The sequence below is a fragment of the Nyctibius grandis genome, chromosome 9, assembly GCF_013368605.1.
Source record: "Nyctibius grandis isolate bNycGra1 chromosome 9, bNycGra1.pri, whole genome shotgun sequence".
Taxonomy (NCBI): Eukaryota; Metazoa; Chordata; class Aves; order Nyctibiiformes; family Nyctibiidae; genus Nyctibius; species Nyctibius grandis.
The window spans coordinates 20384190-20408936 of record NC_090666.1 but is presented as its reverse complement, the minus strand read 5'-3'; the positions used below and the strand labels follow the sequence as shown (position 1 = coordinate 20408936).

General features: G+C 41.9%; 1 protein-coding gene across 2 annotated transcripts in view; it reads right to left on the bottom strand.

Moving 5' to 3' along the window:
- Positions 1 to 24366, bottom strand: part of PLA2R1 (phospholipase A2 receptor 1) — a 47365-nt gene extending 22999 nt beyond the window's left edge. For both annotated transcript variants that reach the window (XR_011048758.1, XM_068407566.1), the window contains exons 1-11: positions 24239 to 24366; positions 20451 to 20834; positions 18048 to 18215; positions 16632 to 16805; positions 15398 to 15511; positions 14661 to 14804; positions 13465 to 13653; positions 11831 to 11988; positions 10317 to 10424; positions 3181 to 3293; positions 951 to 1120 (exon numbers count right to left, since the gene is read on the bottom strand). Coding sequence is in view for 1 of the 2 variants with exons in the window: in XM_068407566.1 (XP_068263667.1) it covers positions 951 to 1120; positions 3181 to 3293; positions 10317 to 10424; positions 11831 to 11988; positions 13465 to 13653; positions 14661 to 14804; positions 15398 to 15511; positions 16632 to 16805; positions 18048 to 18215; positions 20451 to 20834; positions 24239 to 24347 (1831 nt within the window). In the remaining variant the exon portion in view is untranslated. The remainder of the gene's footprint in view (positions 1 to 950; positions 1121 to 3180; positions 3294 to 10316; positions 10425 to 11830; positions 11989 to 13464; positions 13654 to 14660; positions 14805 to 15397; positions 15512 to 16631; positions 16806 to 18047; positions 18216 to 20450; positions 20835 to 24238) is intronic.
- Positions 24367 to 24747: the final 381 nt, after the last annotated feature.

The following is a 24747-nucleotide window of genomic DNA, read 5'->3' as shown; positions in this document are numbered from 1 at the left end:
ATAAATGTAGAGTCCAAAACTCAGAAGCAATTAGTGAAATGGAGTGTCTTTATTTTTAAGTCTCTATACTCAGGTATTGCTAAGAGGTTTACGTTTCAAAGGATGAACACCTATTTCATTTTTTCAGTTTTGTTTTCTTGGAATGCTTTCCTTTGGATTAATATAAAACAAACAAAATCAAACAAGCAAACCAAGTATCAGCAAACTAAAGGGCAAGTAGAAAACACTTCCATGCAGTGCTCTCATTGCAAGAAATGTGTCTAAGACGCTCTCTCCTCTTTTTCCATGTAAAATGCAGAATTTCAAACTGTGACTGTTACTGAATAAAATTCACAGCTTCTCTGGGATCTTTTGCTGGGAGTCTCAGGAAGCCCTGATGGCCTCCTTGAAAAGGACATAAAGAAATGTAGGAACAACCTTTCACAGAAAAAGAAAATACATTTTTTTCCTGATTCAGTCCTTTGCTAGTGGCTGCTGCTGAAAAGCAGATCACCCCCAACTCACGAGTTTTTATATTCTTCTTTGCCTTCCTGACAGATGATGGAGAAAATGGGGCTAGAAAACAATCCAAGTCTGAGCAGAGCCCTGAAATTTCAGGGATTAGCTGTGTCTGCAAGGGGATCGTGGCTGTTAATTTTCCCCCTGCCAGACCAGGGATGGGAAGAGCGATGTCCAGCATCCTGCCACAACCAGGAGCCCACAATAACAGCACCCGGGTGGAAAGCAGGGAAGGAAGCTCCGGCTTCTCCACAACTGCCAACTCACCTAACTCAATCCATGGTAGGAAGTTACAGAGTCGACAGAAAACATAAGCTTATCTCTGCTCTCTTGACCAGGCAGGGAGGAAAGCACTGCGACTCTTCAGTCACTGCTAAGCCACCGGTGGCAGGGCGAAGAGAGAACACTGATCCCCTCCAAGCCATTTCCTTTTTTATCGGCACGTTACTCACGTGGCTGGTACTGGTTCCAGTTTGTGTAGCTCACGGAGCGATTCTTTCCTGCTGTACTTAGCCAAAAGTATTCTCCTGTGTTGTTAAGGTCTTGCAGTCCTATCCAAAAATGAGTTCTCTCAGATTTTACCATGCTACGGATCATGCTGTTGATAAAAGCTTGTTCAAACCTTAATAAAATAATCAAGACCAAAAAGCTTATAGAATAAAATAGGTCAATTGGTATTTCAGTGAATAGCTCTCATGAAATTATTTAAATTATGCGAGAAGAGAAAAATATATGAGGTAATTTTCTTTATAGAATGCTGTGGGGAACTTCAGGCACAAGCCTGTAGTACAAAGCATAGTTTTTCCCTCTTTTTCCTTTTTTTACCCCAGCATTTGGGATTAAGATTTTATAAGCTCAATGCTTATACTAGAAGATGCAAAGACAGAATATATTAATGATGCACAGGCAAAAATAAGAAAGTCCTTGTATGAAGGAATAAAAATAGCAGAGTCTGAAAAAGCTAGAGAAGAAAGAAAAGCAAAGCTCTGCACAGCAGTATCCTACTAGAACCGAACACACGAAACAACCCTGAGAAAGCAGAGCTGAAGGGCCCAAAGCACAGGCTGATCTGACTGCAGAAGGAATCACTTTTTCCCTCTTTAATTTCCTCATTAAAGTTATGTGAGAGATTTACACCTTTTGCAAGCAATAATTGTTGCATATAGTAACCCACTTGTCACTTAAATGTAATTTATTCAGATATAATTGGTATAGAAATATACAAAAAGTGCTTTAGTTTATAAGCACATTTAATCAGCTTCCTATGAAAATATGTAGAGCAAAGTAAATTCCCAGTTTGATAAAGACTTATCTGACTCCTTGGTTTCACACATTGTGAAAAGAACAGCTAAATACCATAAGGATGACATTAATGTAAAAAAAACGAATGTATCTGTAACACTGAGAGTGACTGAGAGCTTTTATTTAATTTTCATTTCCTCTGCATCTTCTCTTTTTACATCAACTCTCCATCCTCTACGACCTGCTTTTTAATGAATATTTTAGAATCAATACAATGAAAAGGTTTTGCATTTTTCACACCAGAACAACAAACCTCAGCAGTAATGAAGAAAAAAAAAAAGCTAAATAACAACTAGTTTCCTTTGCCACTCCAACATTGGAACTGGGAACTGACAAAATAAACAGTGATGGCTACACGCAGCAAAAATAAAATAATAAGAAACAACCAGAAAAAGACAGAAGTGCTTCCAGTGATGTGCAGCATGCCCTCAGCTTCCTGTGATGTTTGAGCTGCAAATGCTCAGCTGCCCAGAATTTGTCCTTTATCCTCCCCGTAAGGATTCCTGTCGTACTGCAGTACGGCGCTGTATGCATCGTGCACAATCTTGAAACCACCTGGCAGGCCAAATTCCCACTGATGTAAATCCTTATGTGGGGTAGCCTGTGTTTTCCTAAAATTTCTAGCTATCATTCATCTGATTGCTGGTGGTTATAGTACTTCCCCGTCCTAAAGGGAGGGGAGATTTCTGCCTTATGTTTTTTTTTTTTTTTACAATAAATAAGTGGAGGTTAAATTATCTATATAATATATCTATCAGTATGTCATAAACTTTAATGGGAATCCAACATATAGGATAAATCACAAAGAGATCAGAGAAAACCCAAGCATCTGGACATCTGCAGAGGAGAAAGCCTTTGCTGAAGCTGGAATAGAGGTAAATAGGAACAAAGCAAGGGAAGACAGACCTCAAATGCTTTCAAACATTTACCCTCCCGATTTGCTGAGAACTCACGTAAAATGCACACATAAATAGAAACATTTATAAAATATTAATTGATTTGGATTAAAATTTTATAAACTTTTATTATAAAAATTAAATGTATTTTCATTTTTCAGTATAGTTTCCAAGTACACTAATAAAGTTTCTTGAAGATGTTACATACCTCTGTAGAAAGCATTTTGTTTAGATTCCTGCATGCTCACATGTGTGCACATTGCTGTAAGCGTTTATTAGCCTAACAATTGCTTTTTACTAAACTTATTTTCAATTAAAAAATAAAGCAAAGCGCACCTTTGATTTTAGCCAATGTTAGTAATTATGCTCGCCTCTCACGCAAATATTATTTCATAACGGTAATATCTTTTGCCATGCAACACTTTCTAAAGTTAGAATAGCTCTTGTTAGAGGTATCTTTACACTGTCTAATAGGATTAACTACCTGTTTGTTACTGATACAAGTGCAGATGGGCAGAAATAACCACTGGAAGCATGTTCAAAACTTCGAGGGGTACTGTCGATTTTGTAACAATATCCACCATGTCTTTCCCATCCCTTAAAAGAAATGAACATTATTTTATAGATTATTAATTGTTGTTATAGTTGTTAAAAACTTGATCCCCTTTTGTACTTTCTGTCTGATCATCACTGATGTCCCTATAGCCCTTTTCCTTTCTACTGTGGATCAAGAGTAGTTACCCTCAAGGTCACTGAAAATGTAGGTAAATTTAACAAAAGTTTAAAGTTTAAATCCTTAAATTGTGCAAAAACTGGCTTAACACATGTACACAATAACATCTTTAATGGGTATGACAAAAATGTGGGCAACAGCTAAGGCACTCTCCCCATCCTACTTCTTTCTCAATTTTATACTTTGAATATTGTTTTACTGACTGAGTTTTGGGGAGGTATGCCAAGGCCCTCAGCCGGCCATCTCTTTGCATGAAGCCTGTAGTAGCACTTGCTGGTTTCCACTTGTGCTAACTCATTGCTGATATCTAATACCTGAACTGCAGGGTAAACACTGCCATGTCAGATTCAGCTAAGTTGTTATAAAAAAGGATTACAGCTGCCCTTTGTCTTCAACTGTAAACAGAAATACTTATTCCAGAAATTGCTGGCTTTTCATACAGCAAGGCACTCTAGTTATTTACCTTTTCTCAGCTCCCTTTCTCCTTTTCAAATGGGACTTCCAAATTAAAAAAAAATAATCAAAATTTAAATTAACAATCATCCTACTCTAATAATGTAGAATTAAAATGACACATTTTCATGGTTTATCAGACGAAACAGAACACTGAGGCAGTTGTCAATCTGCCTTATTTCTTATTATTAATCTTTTATTTCTTATTATTAATCTCTTATTTCTTATTATTCATCTCTGGGTGCCCAGAAGATGCTACCAGGACTGGTGTGAGTTCTACCTGTGTGAGTTCATGGGGCTGACCTGCCTCGTCATCCTGCTTGAGTGTTTTAAGTAATCAAGAGAATAAAGAGATAATAAACCATCTCTGTCTAAACCTCAAGCCACACACAGACAGAAGAAACAGCCAACCTCGTTCCACCTGTTCCAAGAGGGAGGTGCTGCTCGCAGGGGAGCTCCCAAAGCTCCCAAAGCAATAGGGAGCGAGCACAGCACCCGGGTGGGCACCATCAAACACTGCTTGATGGTGACATTAACAGCAAAAGGAGAAAAAGGGGAAATGGATAAGCTCTTTTTCAGCTATCCATCCTCAGGTACAATAAAACGTACAAGAAGATGCTGCGGACCTGTTCAGGACAGCAATCAAATATTATGCACATCCTTCAGCCCTGCTGAATCAGGGGAGGCAAATTTCAGCTTCTAGTTAGGAGTGTGTTCACTGTCAGGGTAGCTGACAGCTCGGCAGACTTTTACCATCACCCCCCCTCCAGTGCGTGGAAGACGGCTGGGCACAGCCCTTCGTATGGCACTGAAGCACAGAAGCAAACTAACCACAGTATCAATTTCTGTGGTTTCACCTGAACTACATGTATGCATTGCTCAGACGCTGGCTTTGCAAACAGAAATAAACAACTGGGATGAGGCTCTTCCCTATCTCTGTACGAATAAGCTGGGATTTCCCCATGGGAAAAGTGCATGGGCAGGTGCCGAGGGCTCTGTGGCGCCCGGGGACACAGCGGGCTCTCAGCAGTCCTGCGGGGGACACAGCAACGCCGCTTGCACTTTGATGTGCACTTAAACTCCAGGGAGTGGGGGTTCGAAGAGGGCCAAATATTGACTAAGAAACCCTCTACAGGGACGCAGGTAAGAAACAGCAAAAGTTTCCTTCAACTGGAATTCTTGAGTGATAAATGCGCTGGTTCGAATGAGGCAAATGCAATCATCCTAACTTCTCAGAAATTTTAATCTGGAGCAAACAGCACTGCATAACCTTCCTCTTAAAGCTTTCTTTGTGCCTAAAGACTGGAGTAAAGTAATTTGACACTAATCTTTACTTTTAAAAAAATAACAAAATTGTGAAGAAACTAGAGGCTGGTAAGCTTGCATTGAGGGCAAGCAGAGATTGAGAAATTCTAAACTTAAAAGGCTGAGTAATTGGTCAATAAAATGGCAGATGGCTTTCTGTACAGATAAATATGAAGTGATGCATATGGGGACCGCCCCTGCAGCCCCTAATAATTTCATGTATGAAGTGAGGGACAGCTATCTCACTCCTGCTATGCAGGAACAGGATTTGGGGGTTATGATAGTTAAGTTCCAGGAAACATCAGCTTAGTCAAAATATCAAATTGAACCTTAAGAGCTGGGAGGACAGAAAGAACAGAGAAGGTTACTCTGTTCTTTTAAATCCACTTTTTGCCATTTTTTGGATCCCCTGATCTCAGAAAAGGATATTAGAAAAGAAGGGCATCAAGGATGACAACTTGTATGGAGCTGCTTCCTCATAAGCAGGCTGGGACTCCTGGACTATCCGGTGGATAGGTGGATAGATGATGGTAAAGCTGTGGATGTGGTCTATCTCGATTTCAGTAAAGCGTTTGACACGGTCTCCCACAGCATCCTCGCAGCTAAACTGGGGAAGTGTGGTCTGGATGATCGGGTAGTGAGGTGGATTGCGAACTGGCTGAAGGAAAGAAGCCAGAGAGTAGTGGTCAGTGGGACAGAGTCCAGTTGGAGGTCTGTGTCTAGCGGAGTCCCGCAAGGGTCGGTTCTGGGACCAGTTCTATTCAATATATTCATTAATGACTTGGATGAGGGATTAGAGTGCACTGTCAGCAAGTTCGCTGATGACACAAAACTGGGAGGAGTGGCTGATGCGCCGGAAGGCTGCGCAGCCATTCAGAGAGACCTGGACAGGCTGGAGAGTTGGGCGGGGAGAAATTTAATGAAATATTACAAGGGCAAGTGTAGAGTCCTGCATCTGGGCAAGAACAACCCCATGTACCAGTACAAGTTGGGGGCAGAGCTGTTGGAGAGCAGCGTAGGGGAAAGGGACCTGGGGGTCCTAGTGGACAACAGGATGACCATGAGCCAGCAGTGTGCCCTTGTGGCCAAGAAGGCCAATGGCATCCTGGGGTGTATTAGAAGGGGTGTGGTTAGCAGGTCAAGAGAGGTTCTCCTCCCCTTCTACTGTGCCCTGGTGAGGCCGCATCTGGAGTATTGTGTCCAGTTCTGGGCCCCTCAGTTCAAGAAGGACAGGGAACTGCTAGAGAGAGTCCAGCGCAGAGCCACGAAGATGATTAAGGGAGTGGAACATCTCCCTTATGAGGAGAGGCTGAGGGAGCTGGGTCTCTTTAGCTTGGAGAAGAGGAGACTGAGGGGTGACCTCATTAATGTTTATAAATATGTAAAGGGCAAGTGTCAAGAGGATGGAGCCAGGCTCTTCTCAGTGACATCCCTTGACAGGACAAGGGGCAATGGGTGCAAGCTGGAACACAGGAGGTTCCACTTAAATTTGAGGAAAAACTTCTTTACGGTGAGGGTGACTGAACACTGGAACAGGCTGCCCAGAGAGGTTGTGGAGTCTCCTTCTCTGGAGACATTCAAAACCCGCCTGGACGCGTTCCTGTGTGATATGGTCTAGGCAATCCTGCCCCGGCAGGGGGATTGGACTAGATGATCTTTCGAGGTCCCTTCCAATCCCTAACATTCTGTGATTCTGTGATTCTGTGAAAAAGGAGATGCCTTACAGAGGGTATGACACAGGTCTACAAAATTGTGAGTGCCATGAAGGTGGGCAACTACTTCAGTACAAGACCTTGGGGACATTCAGAGGGACCTAGACAGGCTGGAGAGTTGGGCGGGGAGAAATTTAATGAAATATAACAAGGGCAAGTGTAGAGTCCTGCATCTGGGCAAGAACAACCCCATGTACCAGTACAAGTTGGGGGCAGAGCTGTTGGAGACCAGCGTAGGGGAAAGGGACCTGGGGGTCCTAGTGGACAGCAGGATGACCATGAGCCAGCAGTGTGCCCTTGTGGCCAAGAAGGCCAATGGCATCCTGGGGTGTATTAGAAGGGGTGTGGTTAGCAGGTCAAGAGAGGTTCTCCTCCCCTTCTACTGTGCCCTGGTGAGGCCGCATCTGCAATATTGTGTCCAGTTCTGGGCCCCTCAGTTCAAGAAGGACAGGGAACTGCTAGAGAGAGTCCAGCACAGAGCCACAAAGATGATTAAGGGAGTGGAACATCTCCCTTATGAGGAGAGGCTGAGGGAGCTGGGTCTCTTTAGCTTGGAGAAGAGGAGACTGAGGGGTGACCTCATTAATGTTTATAAATATGTAAAGGGCAAGTGTCATGAGGATGGAGCCAGGCTCTTCTCAGTGACATCCCTTGACAGGACAAGGGGCAATGGGTGCAAGCTGGAGCACAGGAGGTTCCGCATAAATATGAGGAAAAACGTCTTTATGGTGAGGGTGACCAACACTGGAACAGGCTGCCCAGAGAGGTTGTGGAGTCTCCTTCTCTGGAGACATTCAAAACCCGCCTGGATGCGTTCCTGTGTGATATGATCTAGGTAATCCTGCTCCGGCAGGGGGATTGGACTAGATGATCTTTCGAGGTCCCTTCCAATCCCTAACATTCTGTGATTCTGTGATTCTGTGACAACAAACAAAGCTAAGCTAGCAGAAGGAAGGTTCAACATGGAAAGAAGGTGGCATTTTTTCATTCAAAGGGCAGTAGATTTATAGATCTCACTAAGTAATGCTGTGAATGCAGAGTTTGCATGAGTTCAAGGGGAAATCATCAAGCACTTGGAGGGGATACCCAATGCGGGCTGTTAAATACACAAATCTTTAAGAGCCTTTAAAAGGCTCAGGAAAACCCCTGAACGGTTGGGGGTCAAGGGAAAACTGGCGGAAGCATTATCTGTGTTTGCGCTGTCCTGCTCTTCCCCAAACATCACTTGCAGCCATCTGTGGGAGGCAGAACACGAGGCCAAATGGACCCTTACTGTGAGCAGCTGCCCTTCTGCTCTTCACGAGGTGTTGTAGCCTTAATAGCAATTCTCTTCTTAAAAGTACAGTTCTCTCCTGTTACAACAGCCATAAAGACAAATGCTTGATTTAGTACTATACTGCTATCTTTTGATGCACTAATTAAAGTGTAGAGGACTGGAGAAAGTCACCAGTACAAACACAGACAGTTCTGCACACAGAAACCTCCAAGTTGATTATCAAGCAGCTGACAGCTCCACAACCTGTTTGAAAAGCTGGTTGAAAGAAAATGTTTAAAACTGTTATTTCAGTGTTGGGGAAAACTGCCCAGAGAATCTGACCTTTGCAATAAAATATTTATTCTCAGTAATAGCCTGCTGACTAGGAAAAAAGAATCATTGACTTGCTAAAGGAAGAAAGTGCTTAGTACTTTTTATGTCTTATGATGACAGAAGTGTAGGAAAAAAAGAGCTCAGGTTTCTGCAGAAACTTGATATGGACATATTGCAAAAACTGCAATCAGCAGAACCACAGAAATCATTAGAGGCTAATTCATCTGATGCACAAGTCGTAAAATCAACATGAGATGAAAGCTCAGTAATAAACACATAAGACTATAAAGCTTCAGAAAAGCAAACAACTGTGTCCGAGGCCAAAGCTCCCTGGGAATCTACCAGCAATCCAACACCAATGACAGTACGAGGTTAATGAAGCAAAAGATCAAATGTGAGAAACACCAATAGATATTCTGTACATTTAAGGTAGGTCAGCAACAGAAAAATGGGAGAAAAAAATGTAAATCTGGATTAAATAAAGACTTAGCCCTGGAAAATCACACCAATAACTAGCAACAACACATATATTGAATGCTGAAAGAGAGTTGTTAAGACAAAATGTCTGAAATCAAATGTCACTTTCAGTAAGCTCAGTACTGACTTCTTTTGATTAAATGAATATAACTTTTTTCACATTAGAAAGAAAATTTATCCTGAGTGGGAAGTTTGCCAGAGCAGACCAAACTACCTATGACCAGTGACTCAATCTTTTGAGTCTCAGTCCTGTGAGGTACCAAAAGTTGAAGTGCTGTCAAGACCCTGATGACAACTGGAAGTCTTGACACTCTACACATTTTTCACATGGTCAGGACTATGACAAACGTTTCTTACACTAATAACACACATAATTCTTGAGTGATGAAATACATTGGTCCAAATGCAATGAACACAGCCACCCTAAACTTTTGTAAACGTTAAGCTGGAGCCAAGCAGTAACTTCTGCCTCCATAATGGTATGACCAGAAAGCTGGATCTGACCACTGTATGTCTCAGGAAAAACTGCATCCAAGCCCAAACAGTTCAGCTTCAACCTTCTTATAATTCAACTGAACTGGTCATGTTTCTTGACTTTTCAAGCAAAAGGACAAGAAATTAAAAAAGGAAGACAACGAGCTAAAAGATAAAGCAAGCTAGAGAAGAGAGATTTTTGTTGATAAAAAAAATTCAAAAAACTCCTCCAGAGTTTTGAATAAAAATTTAACAACACAAAGTCTACAAGTCTGTTCTTTTTACACTATGAAAAGGAGCTGATGGCAAATAAAATCATACTTTAACACATTACCTTTTACTACCAGAATGCAGAGCCTAAAAGCCTGAAAACCTGTTGTAATGTCCTATTTAGATAGCTGTGCTCCTTCCCATTTGTCTTCGAAAGCAAAAGGAATGCTAGTATACGAGTGGAGGAGTTCACTCTCCGTGTCAATGAAACTGATTGTTTTTCACCCTGACATTCCATTTCAATGTATGAAAACCATGTGTGGGATGAGGCATCATATAACAGCCATTATTTGCACAGATGGTGGACAAAAGGGTTTTCACTTTTGATCTAGAAAAAAATAGGAACTTGGGTCACAACCACTAACAACACAACGAGCCATGAAAGGCATCTTGGGAAAGCTTTAATCTTATATTTAAGTTTACTTTACATACAGTTAAGGCAAACAATGAGATTTTTCCTAGCAAAACTTGCATGTCTTTAATATGAAAAACTAAAATTATCTATCTATTTACATCCATATGTTCCGTAGCTACTTTTAGAGGTTTCCTATATAATTCTCTTTTATAGGTAAGGCTCTAAAACAAACAACACCCACAAAACCTCTTACCTCTGGACAACTTGATACCAGGTCAGGAGAGACATTATTAAATTCCCCTGCTTTTTTACAAACGTAGAAAGATCTGTCTTCACATTTTTTAACCTTCCAATGTCCCTCCTAAGGGAAAAAAAGAAGTATACTCTATACATACTCGTATTCTCCTGCATATCTATATATACACACATTAGATTACACTCCCCCCTTCTATTTTTAACTTTTCAGTAAAAACATGTAATTTTTCTCTCTCTTAGATGGACCATTTATTTCTACCAACACTATCAGCAGGACTTTTCAAATCAATCATACGAAAGATGTCTCTTTGAACTGCTCTTTGGGATGTAATGCATTTTAACTAACTAACACTATGGCCAGGCCAGAGCACTCACTTTTCAGAATCCTGTACTGAACTTCCTTCCTATCTATTACAGTTCTTTGTAAGATTAATCTTTATATTTGAACAGTCCTTACTCAAGATATTACAAAGTTTGTACAATACTATTTTCAGACATCTATACATACTGGACATGTACTAAAAATAATGCTTAAAGAATTATAGCTTGAACCCCCTTTTCCTTTGTATTTTTATTTTACATTTTCATTTTTTTGTTTACACTCGCAATCTGAGTAAAACATGGTTTTGTGTACCTAAAACCCACAATTTTACCAAAGTCCTATTTTCTGCTTCCAATGGGAACCCACTTTTCCAGGTCACTGTAATTGTCTTGGCATTCCCATGAGTTAAAGATTGCAACCTGGACCCACTACTGGAGAGACAACAGAAACTCTTTTTGATACAGCCTTCACACTTCGACAAAACATACTTTATGAAAAAAAAAAAGGATTATAGTGCCATTTCTGTAAGTCATGTATTAGTGAATTTAAGTATTGTTAATTGTAAAACTAAAGTACATTTATGACTAAATTAAGAAAAAAATTGACAGTGCCATGAATTGTGATTTGACAGGACATAGTGCTTTTTGATCATTACTCCCAGTTTTACACCACTTGACTGATTTGGGGTGAATCTTACTGCTGTCAACTTCTACAATTTTATGTAGATCTAGACTACTACCTGTTTTTGAAAGATGCTACATAAAAACTTATACATATTGACAGCAAGATAAAAGAAGCACAGCTGTCAGTTTTTCAAAACACGAATTTGAAGCTTTCAAGACCAGAACTGACGCATGATAAATTATAATATACATTACTTGGATTTTAAAATACTTTGTCTTTATCAAAATACCTACTTGTATTTGTTCTCTTCCATTTGGCAAGCTTTATGTATGTAACATTTTTACTGACCACAATTTCAAAATCTATGATTTATTTTCTGTGCGTCAGCGCTATAAACTTCATTGGTTTCTAAAGGCTATGCTGCAATTATCACAACATGAATATATTAGGAATCAAAAAATAAAACCTACAAGTCATGGTTTAAAAAAATATGCACACTGAGAAAATAAATTATTATTAGCTAAAATAAAAGTGTCTAATTCTTTCAAAGAGAAAAGGAAACTTACAGATCCTTGTGCTGAAACACAGAGTTGTCCTGCTCCTTGAAAGGTGTTAGGTTCTTGGCTGTGCCAATTAGAGAATTTTACTGGGGTACCATCTGACCACTCAAAAACAACTGGGGTGTTATTACTGTATAACCCAATCCATGTTTCAGTTACATTTTCTGTAAAAGAATAAGTGAGTTCAGATTTTAATGGTGAAGAAATAACACCTGTTGTTCCTGTAACATCAACACCACTATTAAAAATTATTCATGGGTCTTTCACAAGAATTACCTTCTTTCAGAGGAAAAAAAAGCAAGCTGTACGACTTTAGGAAACCTTACTGATGAGATAATGTTCTACTGCCCTTGAAGACTAAATTATTTCACACACAGAAAAACATACATGATAATATGATTTGAAATCTTAAAAAATACAAATCAAGAGCATATGCACTTTTTTTAAGTGCACGGGGCAGAAAGCCTGACATGGAAGGGAAAGATTTCTTTTTATAATCTTTGGTGGCACATTCAGCTTTAGGTTTTTCTGAGTGACGCTTCTAAGTCCCAGTGACAGCACAGTTGTAGCCACAGTGGCTGGCAAACAGAGGAAAGATAAGCCTTGTGGTTTGATGTAATGTCTTACTTGACCAGCTACTACAGCCACAAAAAGTAGATGGGCTTTCAGGCACATAAGCCCTTCTCCAGAAGAGAAGTCTGAAGTAGGTCTGAAGCAGATGCAGCAGACTTCAAAGCTGAATACCGTTACATCTATCAATCTCTGGATGCTGTATTGGTATCTATGGAGGGTGTTAATAGAGGTGAGGAAGATGATACAGTGGTTAATCTCCTAGGAGAAAGACAGACAGGACAGAGAAGAGGATGAGTGGCAGGAGGGATAATAATGGGAGATGATGTCCAGTAAATCCAGTGTAATGCACTGTCCTGCAACCACAGCTGATGGGACAGAGTTGATAAAACACGTCACTGTGCCCCAGCTCTGGGAAGCTTAAACTCACAGCCAAACTGTGCAGCTCTGCCAGCACACCCGTGTCAGCTGGAGGCACAAAATATTCACTTTTCCTTGCTGCTGTTATGACAACAAAAGTCTTGGTGTTGCTGCACTGAAGAGCTTTTGTTCATTAAGTTCCTTGTGTAATTATGCTATCTCTTAGGACAATGTGGACTAGCAGAACTCCTTTGGTAAACCCTGCTGCCACCAAAGGGACCCTGCCAACATACCAGCAGCAGCAACTTCGCAGTGTGGACAAGGCCAGCTTGAAAGCAAAAGAGACTCTGAATTGTTGTTGCTTCTAAGCACCACTCTTGCACAAGTATGATCACTGACTATTTTGCAACAGTTTGCAAGGAACCAACCAAGAACAGGAAAGGACAAAAACTAGTGTGCTTACTGTGTCCTCGGTGTGTTTACTTTGTTGATTCGTATCTTTATTTTAAGTATGATTAGTGGAGAAGGTGATGCTATACATTTTTAAGACTCCTAGAAGGAGCATGCACCATGCTTTCTCTTTTTGTGAGCATCATTTGGGTGAGCCACATAATATAGTTTTTAAGTGGCTAACAATGTTAAAAGAGCACAAAAGAGCATAAAACACTTCAAGAAACACGGCGCACTTTAAATTAACTCCCAAAACTCACCACGTTGAAGCAAGTTAAGGAGCAGCTCTGCATCTGCCATGGAGGATACACTAATGAGCCCGCTATTGTCACTTTGGCATGAGATAAAAGCATCATTCCAGCTCCTCTCCTCTTTATGAAGTCTGTAGCAGTTGCGATTGTGTGGGTACCAGCCAGTGTCACAACGAGTGGCATAATACTTCCATGTGTCTTTTAATTAAGCATACAAAGTTTGTGTATATTAGAATTGCCAAGGTTATGCTATGTTTGTAACACATTCAGAGCTTTTTTTTTAATCTTAAAATGATGAAAACAGAGTCGTCCAAGATGACTTAAGGAGGCCAAAACACATGCTTTATGGAACATCGCCTACCAAGAAAACTAAAATTTCTACCACTTTATGACTCAACCATTTGGGCTGCTGGACTAGTGCAAACACACTAATGGATCTATTATTCAGTTTAAAACATGTTGTATCTCCCTTATTACCTCTGAACCTGATTCAAAACCAGCTAAAGCTTTTTCAGATGCGTTACCTACAAAGAGTTTGGGGAAGTCCTTTCTCATTATCTGAAACAAGCAGGGAAACTTTCTTTTAAGTTATCAAGAAGAAGTTGAACCTATATATAACTTGTTCTTATCAAAACAAAAATTAATGTTCTAATAAACTCAATTCTGTGTTTAACTTTCCCACAGAATGGGAGTCTGAAGCATTCTACAAACTATATATCCTATACTCATTATATAAACAACTTTTAAAGATATATGTACAGTGCTTTTTTTGTGTATCAAAAGTACAGCATGCCATAAAAATAACTGCAAATTTTAAGCTGCATTTATGCAACTTTCTTCTCTGTGGGCCTCTTGTTAATTCCATTCGAAGCTGAAAACCTATTTTTAAACTCAAAAGTGTGGCTCTATTGTAACATAAAGAGAATGAGCACCGTGTAAGCCTCTGATCATGTAAGGAACCAATTAAATGCTATGTATATTAAAATGATTTGTTAGCTTTAAGACACTCAACAGGTTTTCCAGGACTGCATTTAAGCAGAAGAAAGCGTTACTACTTCAGTTAAGTTGAACTGTATTCAGCTTAAACTAGCAAACCCATACATTTAGTCCAGGTAAGACTGTTCTGCTGGCTTTATATTCAGGTGACTTCCTCTTGCTCTCCTTCCATACCCACAAACAGGATACAGTAACATCAAGAGACTTACCCAATGTTTCATGCTCTCTCTTATTTAAATATTTTTTGCATATGAAAGGCAATCCAGATTCACATAAATAACTTTGCCAGCCGTACTTCAACTTTGAATTAATCACTGCACAATGATTTTCTCTAAAATGGTTGTCAGAGACATCTGCAAACACATTTTTGAGAAGCACACAATTACAAAAAAATCAGTTTTTACTTGTAAAATGGTGTTGTAAGGCTCTCTGCATTTTATTGAATGAATGTATCAACATTCCTGCACACCCAAACTTCTCGTAATATTACACCAATACTAAGGACAGCTGAACATCGACCATGATTTATACACGTGTGGCAATCCCTCCCTGGCTGTCGCTATCAGATGAGAGGCTGAAATAAGTTCTAGTGTCTATGTTGTATGTGCTGGTGGACAGACCTCACAATGTAGCAAACCAAGTCACAACACTCATGTTAAGGTACTAATGTTAATTACAGCATGTTAGTGTAAACAAATTAAAACTCCTTTCCTCCATGAAACCAGCTTTGAACAGATGCATCTCAATTGAAGCTACATCCCTAGAAAGGGCTTTTAGTTCATGAATAGGAATAAATACTTCTAAAAAAAAAAAAGAAGAGGCACACTGGTTCACTTGGTTCACTTTTCAAACATAGCTGTAGGAAGAGCACTTTTGTATCTAAGCTGCAGTTACAGAGAGCATATAATTACACTGCTATAACATATCCAAGAGGAACATCAAGTACTTGCTCTCCAGTTCACAAACACTAGTGGTGCTCCATCTGACCACTGCCAGCCAGCATCTTCCTCCAGTCGATTCAGGCCCATCCACAGCATCATGTCTGTGGCATTTAACTGCCCTGAAACAGAAAAAATAAACATCAATACTTCACACTTTCCCCATGTTTTAAAATATCTACAGGTATAGATCTGCTGTACTGATTTGTTACTATAGGAATAAAACAAAACTTCAGATCCGTCTCCAGAAAGTTCAGGCTGTTTTTTTCTGTCCTGAGAAAAAGTCTATGATTTTGTTAATCAACACAGAGATGAAAAGGAATAAACTCAGAAGTCTGCATCCTTCAAAAGCTACTCATCCTGCAACCCTTCCTGCAGAAGTTGTTGCTGACCTCAGAAGTTAAATCTAGAACAAACAGCTACATAAATACGGAAGCTTGTTTCAGCTTTCCGTAAACTGACAACTTTCAGTCCCTTTACAGCCTGCAGGCATATCAGAAAGCGAATGAAATAATTTTTAAAACTTCCTGTCAGCTTATATCCTGCAATTGAAAAGCAGCAATAATGGGAAGCAATGGGCAAGACACCTGAGGCAGCCTTTAGCAACACAGCTCTGCCACCCACTCCTACGCGTGGTCCTCTCCACACACACTAAAATACCGACAAAAGCCAGTCAGAAGGCTCTGCAAAATTCGTCTGAGACTCTTGCTGCAATGGGGAAAGCAAAAAGCTCATCAGAGAAGGAATACCATCCATTTATGAAAACAGAGTTGGCATTTTTCCCACACAGGACATTTACTTTAAGCCTGCAGAAATGTCCTAGTCATTCACATTTGGTGAAGTCCAGCTTGCAAAGACAACTTAACAGGAGAAAGGGACACCAGGGTACACTGCAGAGAAGGTAAATATTTGTATAATTCTCCAAAGAAAACAAACATGCTCCATAACCACAGCTGAGAAAATCAATGTGAGTCTCTGTGGAGAGGGAGAATTAAGACAATTACGTCCTCACATAACACATACCACCACTTCTGCACTCAGTTTATTAAGGTTGTAATTTATCTTCACCCTTGCTTTTTCAAACTGCTCCACTGAGGTGTGTTATGTGACAAAGCCTCACAAGCAGTAATGGGAGAGACATCACACAGAATATTAAGCTCCAAAGCTTACCCCTTTTTCATGGGTAAGGAGGAAATCTAACTACAGGTTTCCTACAAGGTTCCCAGAGAAAGGTCTACTCACTGCTTAAGTTACGTATGTAGTTCTGCTCTTCGGGGTCGGTGACACTCAGCAGGTCTCCTCCCTGCAGCTGACAGGCAGCCCGTGCCTCACGCCAGGTCAGCACAGATGCAAGGTTGAACTGGTAGCAAAGGTGCGTGTCAGGGTTCTTCTTCCAAAAAACGTGGCAGCTGCTCTCTGCTCAAAAACAGACTCGTCACCAACAGCCCAAGACTACAAACTAATCAGAAATATAACACCTTGAACAATTCCATTAATTAATGACAGTGGCATCCCAATGGACTCAGGAGTATGAACTCCTGTCATGTTCCTTTGTTAAAGAACATATGGAAATAGGGCACTAACAGAATAAAATGTTGCTCCATATTCCATACGGTTGATAAAATACTCAGGAGCTGATCTGCAGCTGGTGGTGATTTTCACATCTCTCATGACGCCAACAGAGCTACATTTTAATTTATACCAGCTGATCATTTGTTCCTAAAGCTGAACGTTGAAACATTCAAACTATGAACACCTCACCCAACTTGCGGAGGAGCAGTCACCCGGATCTCCTTCTGTCTTATACTCATGCGAATAAACTTACTGTACTTACAAAGTATATGCAAGGCTGAAAATACCATATATTACAATGGGTGCCCAAAAATCTCCATTACAAAGACACGTTTGCAGCTGTTCATAACATGTTTTGGAACAGAGATCTGAAATACAGCTTGAGCAGGGAGGGCTTTTCCAAACCACTTCTGCTGATAGATGATAGTATTTTGCTTATTTATGCATGAAGCTACAAGATGCTATTTATAATATTTAATATTAATGAAAATTATACATCCAAAATCTTTCCGATTTTTAGGCCCAAGACGTTAAGTGTCCAAGTAGTGCACAGAAGAAAAGGCACGTACAAGATGCAGTGCAGCCAAAAGCAGAACGTGACTTTGCAGGAGCAACCCTTACTTTACATGCTTCAGAGAAGCTCCTATGTATCACTGGGGCAGAGGAGTGAGAGGTTTAGCTACAGGGTAAGGTCATAGAATCACAGAATGGTTTGGGTTGGAAGGGACCTTAAAGATCATCTAGTTCCAAGCCCCCTGCCACAGGCAGGGACACCTTCCATTAGACCAGGTTGCTCAAAGCCTCATCCAGCCTGGCCTTAAACACTGCAGGTCAATGAGCTGCGCAGAATAACACCCTTTTTCCTACTCCCTCTAGTTTTGCATTTGGGATGAGGACTTGGTTCTCCAAAGGCCAAACATAATAAATTACAATAAAATCTGCTAAAGTCTTATTTGTTTTTTTTTAAGAGACATTCTCCTCTAACAGAAGGGAAATAATCCAAACCAGAGTGTGTCCTAGAATTATTAATAAAGAGCAAAGATCCTCTTGGGAGTGAGGGGGAAGAGAAGACAAGCAACACCTTACCAGCATTTGGGCAAAACCCCCATTTTTCATCTTGTTCATAGTGAGTTGTTGTGGCACACCAGTCAAATTCCTTTCCATCTCTGGTACACTCATAATACCACTTGTTGTTATATTTAAATGGAAAAATGCATGGGAAACCAAAAGAATTTCCCAGCAAGGTGTATGTTTCTGGAATAAACAAAATGCAGAGATTAAAAGAATGCAGACCACAGAAATTTCTTCGCCCCCATATTTCATTATTCCCGTTTTTAGCAGCAATGATAAAAATAAAATGTCTGAAATTATTTTCTAATTTTAATTTATAATTGATAACACATTATTACAAGTATGAGCAGCATAACTTCAGTGAACAGAATTTGGAAATAATAGTTTATGAAATTCGTCACCATTAAACAAGGCACATTCTCATAACTTACTACAATTGAAAAAGAAAACCAAAACCTGAACAACTAACATATAAAATCTGCACTTACATTTCAGAACAACTACATAAAACACTAGTTAGCAGAATTAGTACATACTCAGATGCAAACTCTACTTATTTTTTCTTTGTTAGTCTATGACAGACAAGCAATTTAGCATGATTTCTCCTGCTCCTCCCACTCTTTAAAAGTGGATTTCTAATGATTTTTCCATTCTCTTTGTCATTCTATGGAAAGGAAATGTGAAAGACAAAGGAATATTAAATAAAGTTTTAAAAATAAGTTTTTATACCATGGGGAATAATAACGTAGCTAAAGAACTGATGTTACATACATCTGTTGCCACCATCAATTAATACTTCATAAAATATTTAAAATATTTCCCTATTGTGCTTTAAGTACAATATTGAGAGAATCCAGTGCAACTGAAAGCTGTAAAAGCTTTACCTCAGCGACTGTCTCTGTAACCTCAGAGCTTCTACAAAGGTCAAAGAACCACAATCACACTTAGAATGAAATTGTTTGTCAAAGATCCCATGTTGATAGCCTAAAGATCAAAGTCCTTCAACTACATAATCAGGACATACTGCCAAGTTCCTAGAGGTTTCCAGAGTTAATAGCTGGCTGTGCACATATAAAAAAGCAGTTTACACATTGTAAATCCCCTTTAAAGCCTTCTGATACGAACAGATGATACAAAGAATATGGTAAAAATAAAAATGAGGGCTGCTTCTCTGTCTGCCCGCTACCATGCTGCTAGCTACGGAGGTGCAAGGGATTATCTCAGTCCTGGCAAGAAACAAAATTCCACAGCTATAGACCTCTCACCACAGTTATATACATTTTTTCTTTGAAGGTAGAGATGCCCCCCCTACCTGGTGGACTAACAGGCTGGCTTGCATTTGCATGTGCATAAGCTAAGGTAGAAGGAAGAAAATAGAAACTGGAGGTGAAAGAGATTTTGCCAATGCCAATTAATTACTTTGGTCCTGAAACTAGGCTGGAAGTGCCTGCCAAAGGCTGATCCTCTTCTCCCAGATGTTGCAGTACGAGGACTAAACCAGGTCTACCTTCACCTCGCTATGTGTACATAGCAAATGTTTAAGACTTTTTGTGGGTTTAAATATTTTCTGTCTGGTCTCAAGTAGCAACTCCACTATGTTTTAAAGAAGAGGCTGGATGCTACAGTGCTTTCCCAGTTATCACAGCTCCCAAAGGAATGACTTTGTAGTTAGCAGAGGCCCAGCCCAGCTACACCTACAGAGGAAACCACTGAGACCAGATCTGCAACCCAAACACCCAGTTCAAATGAGGAGAATCAACAGCTCCAGTCTGAGACATGCTGTGCAAACATTAGGTCTTTCCTTCTACAGAAATGCCGAGGAAGGGGTCAAGATACAGTCTGTCTGTTGCTGTTTGTAGTCAATGGGTTTATCTTAGTCCTTATACCTGGAAAACAGTTCAGGTCTGTAAACCTGGATCTTGACATAAATTCCTATGCCTTCACTAGCTGTACAGCAGGATTAATCAAAAGCCTGATCTTTGCTCCAAAGTTTGGCACGTTCAGAGTCCAGATGCTGAATGCTGCAAACATTTGGTTCATGCACACTATAATCACAGAGGGATTTTCAGTGACAGGAATTCCAAATCCTTCATTACCTCTCTTTGGGTTTATCTGATAATGAAAGCTGCAGGACAGGCAACAGCAAATCCTTAGTTCCCCTTTTTGTTTTATAGAGGATTTGAAATGAGCATTTCCTGGTTTGCAAGGATACTGGTGCTTTTTGGGGTCCGTATAGCAGATAAGGAAAAAAATCAGTTGTGTGGTATGCTCACCTCAACCATCGCATGTTAAAAAAAAAAAATTTTAGTCCCAAACCACAACAGAGGCTGGAAGGGATCACAAGCACCTGACCTTGCTTCAAAAGAACTTCTGAAAACTTTTCTCATCTACATTTCTATGACAAAATTTTATTTTTACCTTGAAATGAGTGTTCACAAAGGTCTTCATCATAGGACATGTATTGTTTCCACTGATACGTAGATTGTTTTTTGGCCACAATACGTTTGCTGTTTTCAACGGCTAATTTGTATTCTGATATACCAACTAATGCTTTTCCATCACAATTCCACCATAGCGAGTACTGAGTTGAATCACATTCAAGCATACTTAACGGCTGTTCTGGTCTACTGATGTTCAGTCCTAGACAGGTACTTCTGCCTACATTGAAAAGACGGCGATTGGATACCCATTTCCATAACATGTCTTTTGAGAGTTGACTGCAGTCTTCCAGAACAAGGCCAACTGTGCCCACTTTAATGCACAAGTTGGAGTCTTCACTTTGGATAATAAATATCCCTTTATCTAAAGGGGAAAAAAAAAAAAAAGACGTTTCAATCTGTAGAATACTGCAATTGAACAAATAGTATCACAAGACAAATATTAGTTGGAGCTATTTAGGAAGAAAACTGAAAATATCCATCAGAATAACTGGCACTTCAAAAAATAAGAGTACTGGTCTAAATTTACTGCCAGCTGACTTTTTACTATGTGGACCACTTCAAGATCACAAAAATAAGGCTAGGTAATATTTCTCAAGTTGGATAGCCAAAAAAAAATGGGGTGCCCAAAAACATCAGTCGTGTTCAAAGAAACAAACCCACTGGTCACCAAGAAATACCCAGTAATGGAGTACAGGTTACAGGAAGTCATACTATATATTGTAAAATAATTTTCTGGGGGGATTGGAGAGTGCAGTTAAAGTAAAAGCTAAAAAGTTTAAGGCTGACACTGCCATATTCTCTGCCATATTCATTCTTCACTCTCTGCAACTACAGAGGCAGAAGAAAAATATTTTTCATTTTAAATAGTATGCAGAAAGGGTAGGATTTATCTATACCATGATAGCTGGTGTCCAAGGGTTAAAGTATGCCTTCCCTGTTGGATGCAGATTGTCTAACTACCCTGGATCACAGCAGATGTGGGGTTAGCCTGACATCCCAGCTTTCCTAGAATCATGTAGAAATTCACTGAACTATGTGACATCACATTATAAGTATGTGAAAAAAAGTCAGCTGTTTAACGTCCTGGGAGCAAATGTTTAACTGAGCATATAGACTGAAAAAGAGGGCAGCTGAGGAACTGGAAATCAGCAAAATATAAACCTATCACAGCTCAGCTATTTCATTCACTCTGAAATCCAACGGTAATTAACCCATGGAGTTCCTCTCACATTATAGGCGAGATATTTATTTTATGCCTTGGGAGATTATGCGTTGAAAACCTAAGCAGCACTTCCATTTTGCCTTGAAACTTTACAGTGATCATTTCTGCCATGTGTGCTTTCTAGGTGCTGTAATTCACTACCCCTAACATCCTGGAGCAGTAACTATAATAAAAAACCCCTCTCAAACTGACACAGCCCACATGTAAATTATGAGATGCAGAGCTCCACTCAGATGCTGTGTCTGGGTTCAGTACATACAGTTTAGATGTAGCTCTAGAAAAGAAAAGATTTTTCAAGCAGCAGAGGGACAGTGCTGTGTAACAGAGAGATCAGCTCACCAAAACAACATGCACACAACAAGCAGGACAGAGAGGATATATATTATGGAGAGGTTTTTGGTCACAGATTCTGCTCAGAGCACATCAAGCAGTCTGACTTACAGAGAGGAGAGAGTCACACTGCACACTGTACCACTGGCACCAGGAGCTGTTTTCCACACAGCTATAAGCATTGGTAGGTGGCGATGGTGTAGGAGCAGGGGCAAGCCTTTCTGACTGGCAGCAGGTGAGAATAAGCCTGTTACATGTAGTTGCATCTCCCAAGCACCTAGCAGCTGTCCTACATTAAGTCCTTAACTGTTTGGGGCAGAGCAAGGTTCCTTTAATCTCACTGAAAAACCATCAGAAAACTCTGTGACAGATATCCAGCTTGGCCCTTTGCTTTTGAGTTTTCTGTGAGGTTGTGCAGTTTGTGCTGGCTTCATCCTTCTTGTCCAACCCAATCCTCCATGGGCGACACAGGCGTCTCTATCTACATGGCCAGAAAGGGTTTCTGCCTCTCATGTTAGTGTATGTCTTTCCCACAGCGCATCTTATCTTGGTTGACCAAGAAAACACACTGTCAATTTGCTAGATAAGTGGAAGCTGGGATGTTATTAGCACCAGTAAACAGTGATTAATGAGGTTAATTCACCATGATACTGGGATTCACACTTAAATAAACTTCTTATGCAAACTCCCAATCTACCTCCACCTTGACAGCACACAGCAGCTCCCATGCAGCAGCCTCCTGGGGGTGGAGGGAGCAACACCACAACCCAAAGATGAAGGATTCTCAACCTTTGAATGCCTTTATCTGTAAGTTGCAATGACTGCTGAGAAAATACAAGGGTCTTACACAGTCTACACAAATAACACAGCTGGATGATCTCTGTGAATAACAGCATGCTTCCCTTGTTCATTCTGCAGCAACTTACGCCAAGAACAGCCAGACCATCACTCTCGAGCCACACAGCCCCCTCCCAAATGTGGTTTCTGCTCCCCAACTACAAATTGCAATTGGCAGGAGAGCTGTGCTGCCCTGAGGACTGCCAGGTAACTGCCAGCTCAAGGCAGAAGTAAGACACAAGAGCTGGCAGGCTCAGTGACAGCTCCACGGGCCCCAGCTCAGCCCTCTCCTCAGGTGGAGCAATGAGACAACTGGAGCAACACTAAGCCTCAGGAACACTTCTAGGGCTCCCCTCCTTTCAGCTTGCGAAGATACACCACCCATTTTACAGCTGCTCTCACAGAAAGGTTTTGTTACAAAGCTCCTGGGGCCGGGGAAGATTCTGTGCCCAAAATCCTGCAGATGAAGAGGTGCAAGGGGCTCTATGAGCTTGCAAGACCCAGAGAGCCCAAGGAAAAAGGAGATAGCCCTATGCTTTGAAATTGCAAAGGTGGAGAGAGGTCTTTGCAAACATCCTACTTCTCCTACATCCAAGCCCCTCCACACAAGGGTAAGGTGGCAAGAAACAAACTCCCAGAAGCGAAGCCTCAAGCTGATGGGAAGCCCCAGATGAAGAGCTGACAGCTGACCAGCGCCTCCCAGTTCCTATTTCCTTAAGTTCAACACAGCTAACAGTGAATGAACGGTTGTAACAACACTAGGAGAACAAGATATCTTAATTTCCTTCCTCCTCACCTCCCACTTCCTTCCCCCCCTGAAAAGCAGTGAGAATTGCTTATGCAGTAATAGAGAAAATGACCGGAATTTATTGGGAAGAAGAAAAAAATACTCTTATATTCCCTCCAGGTGCAACGAAAGCAAGGGGTAGCGAAATAATAAGCGGGGAGAAGGAAAAGGGCGCAAGCGACAGCCGCAGGGCAGGTTCGCACGGGTTCAGCGCCTGCCCTCGGCCTCTCGCGCCCCTAAAACCCCTAAAAACCCTGCCCGGCAGCTGGCCCCAGGAGGGCTCTCGCCCGCGCCCTGGCCGCCCACAGCGCTCAGAGCCGCCGGGGCTCTGCCGGGGGCGCGGGGCACACCCCGAAGCGGGAGGCCCGCGGGCTCCTCCACCGCTGCAAGCCCCGCACGGGGGGACGGGACTGGGGAGCGGCCGGGGGGGTGAACGCCTCAGCCGGGCGCGGAGCACGGACGCCGCCGCTGCCCGACCAACGGCGCCCCCCGAGCCGCCGCGGGCCCCCCGGAGTGCGGGCCCCCCGGAGTGCGCGCCCCGCGCCGCCTCCCCCCCCACTCCCCGGGCCGCCCCGGAGGCGTCACTCACTCCGAAGGGAGGGCACCTCGTCCCGGCTGAGCGCGGCGGCCCCCCGCGCCGGGCCGCGGCCGCCGAGAAGCAGGCAGCACGCCAGGAGTCGCAGCCGCACGCCCAGCATCGCCGCGGCACTGCGCCCACCCGCTGCCGCTCCGCTCCGCGGGCCAGTCCCGCCGAGCCCTGCCCCGGGGAGGGCGGAGGAGAGATCCCACCCCGGCGGCGCGCCGCGGCGGGGAGGAGGGGCGGCCCGGCCCGGGGGGGAGGCCCGCGGGCTCCCTTCGTGCGGCCGCGGGAGGGGCGTAGGGGAGGTGGCGGCGGTTCCGCTGCAGCCGCCCGCCCCTGCTCGCGTCCCCGGGACGAAGGACGCGGCTGGAGAGCGCTCGGCCGGGCTTGGAAACGGCGCTCACGCGGGTCGGGCCGCCTGTGCAGAGCAGGGTTATGGATTCAGGCGGGCAGAAAGCTCTGTATTAATCTGATTTTCCATCTGGAAACGCTTACTTCCTTACGCCTGCACTCCAGGT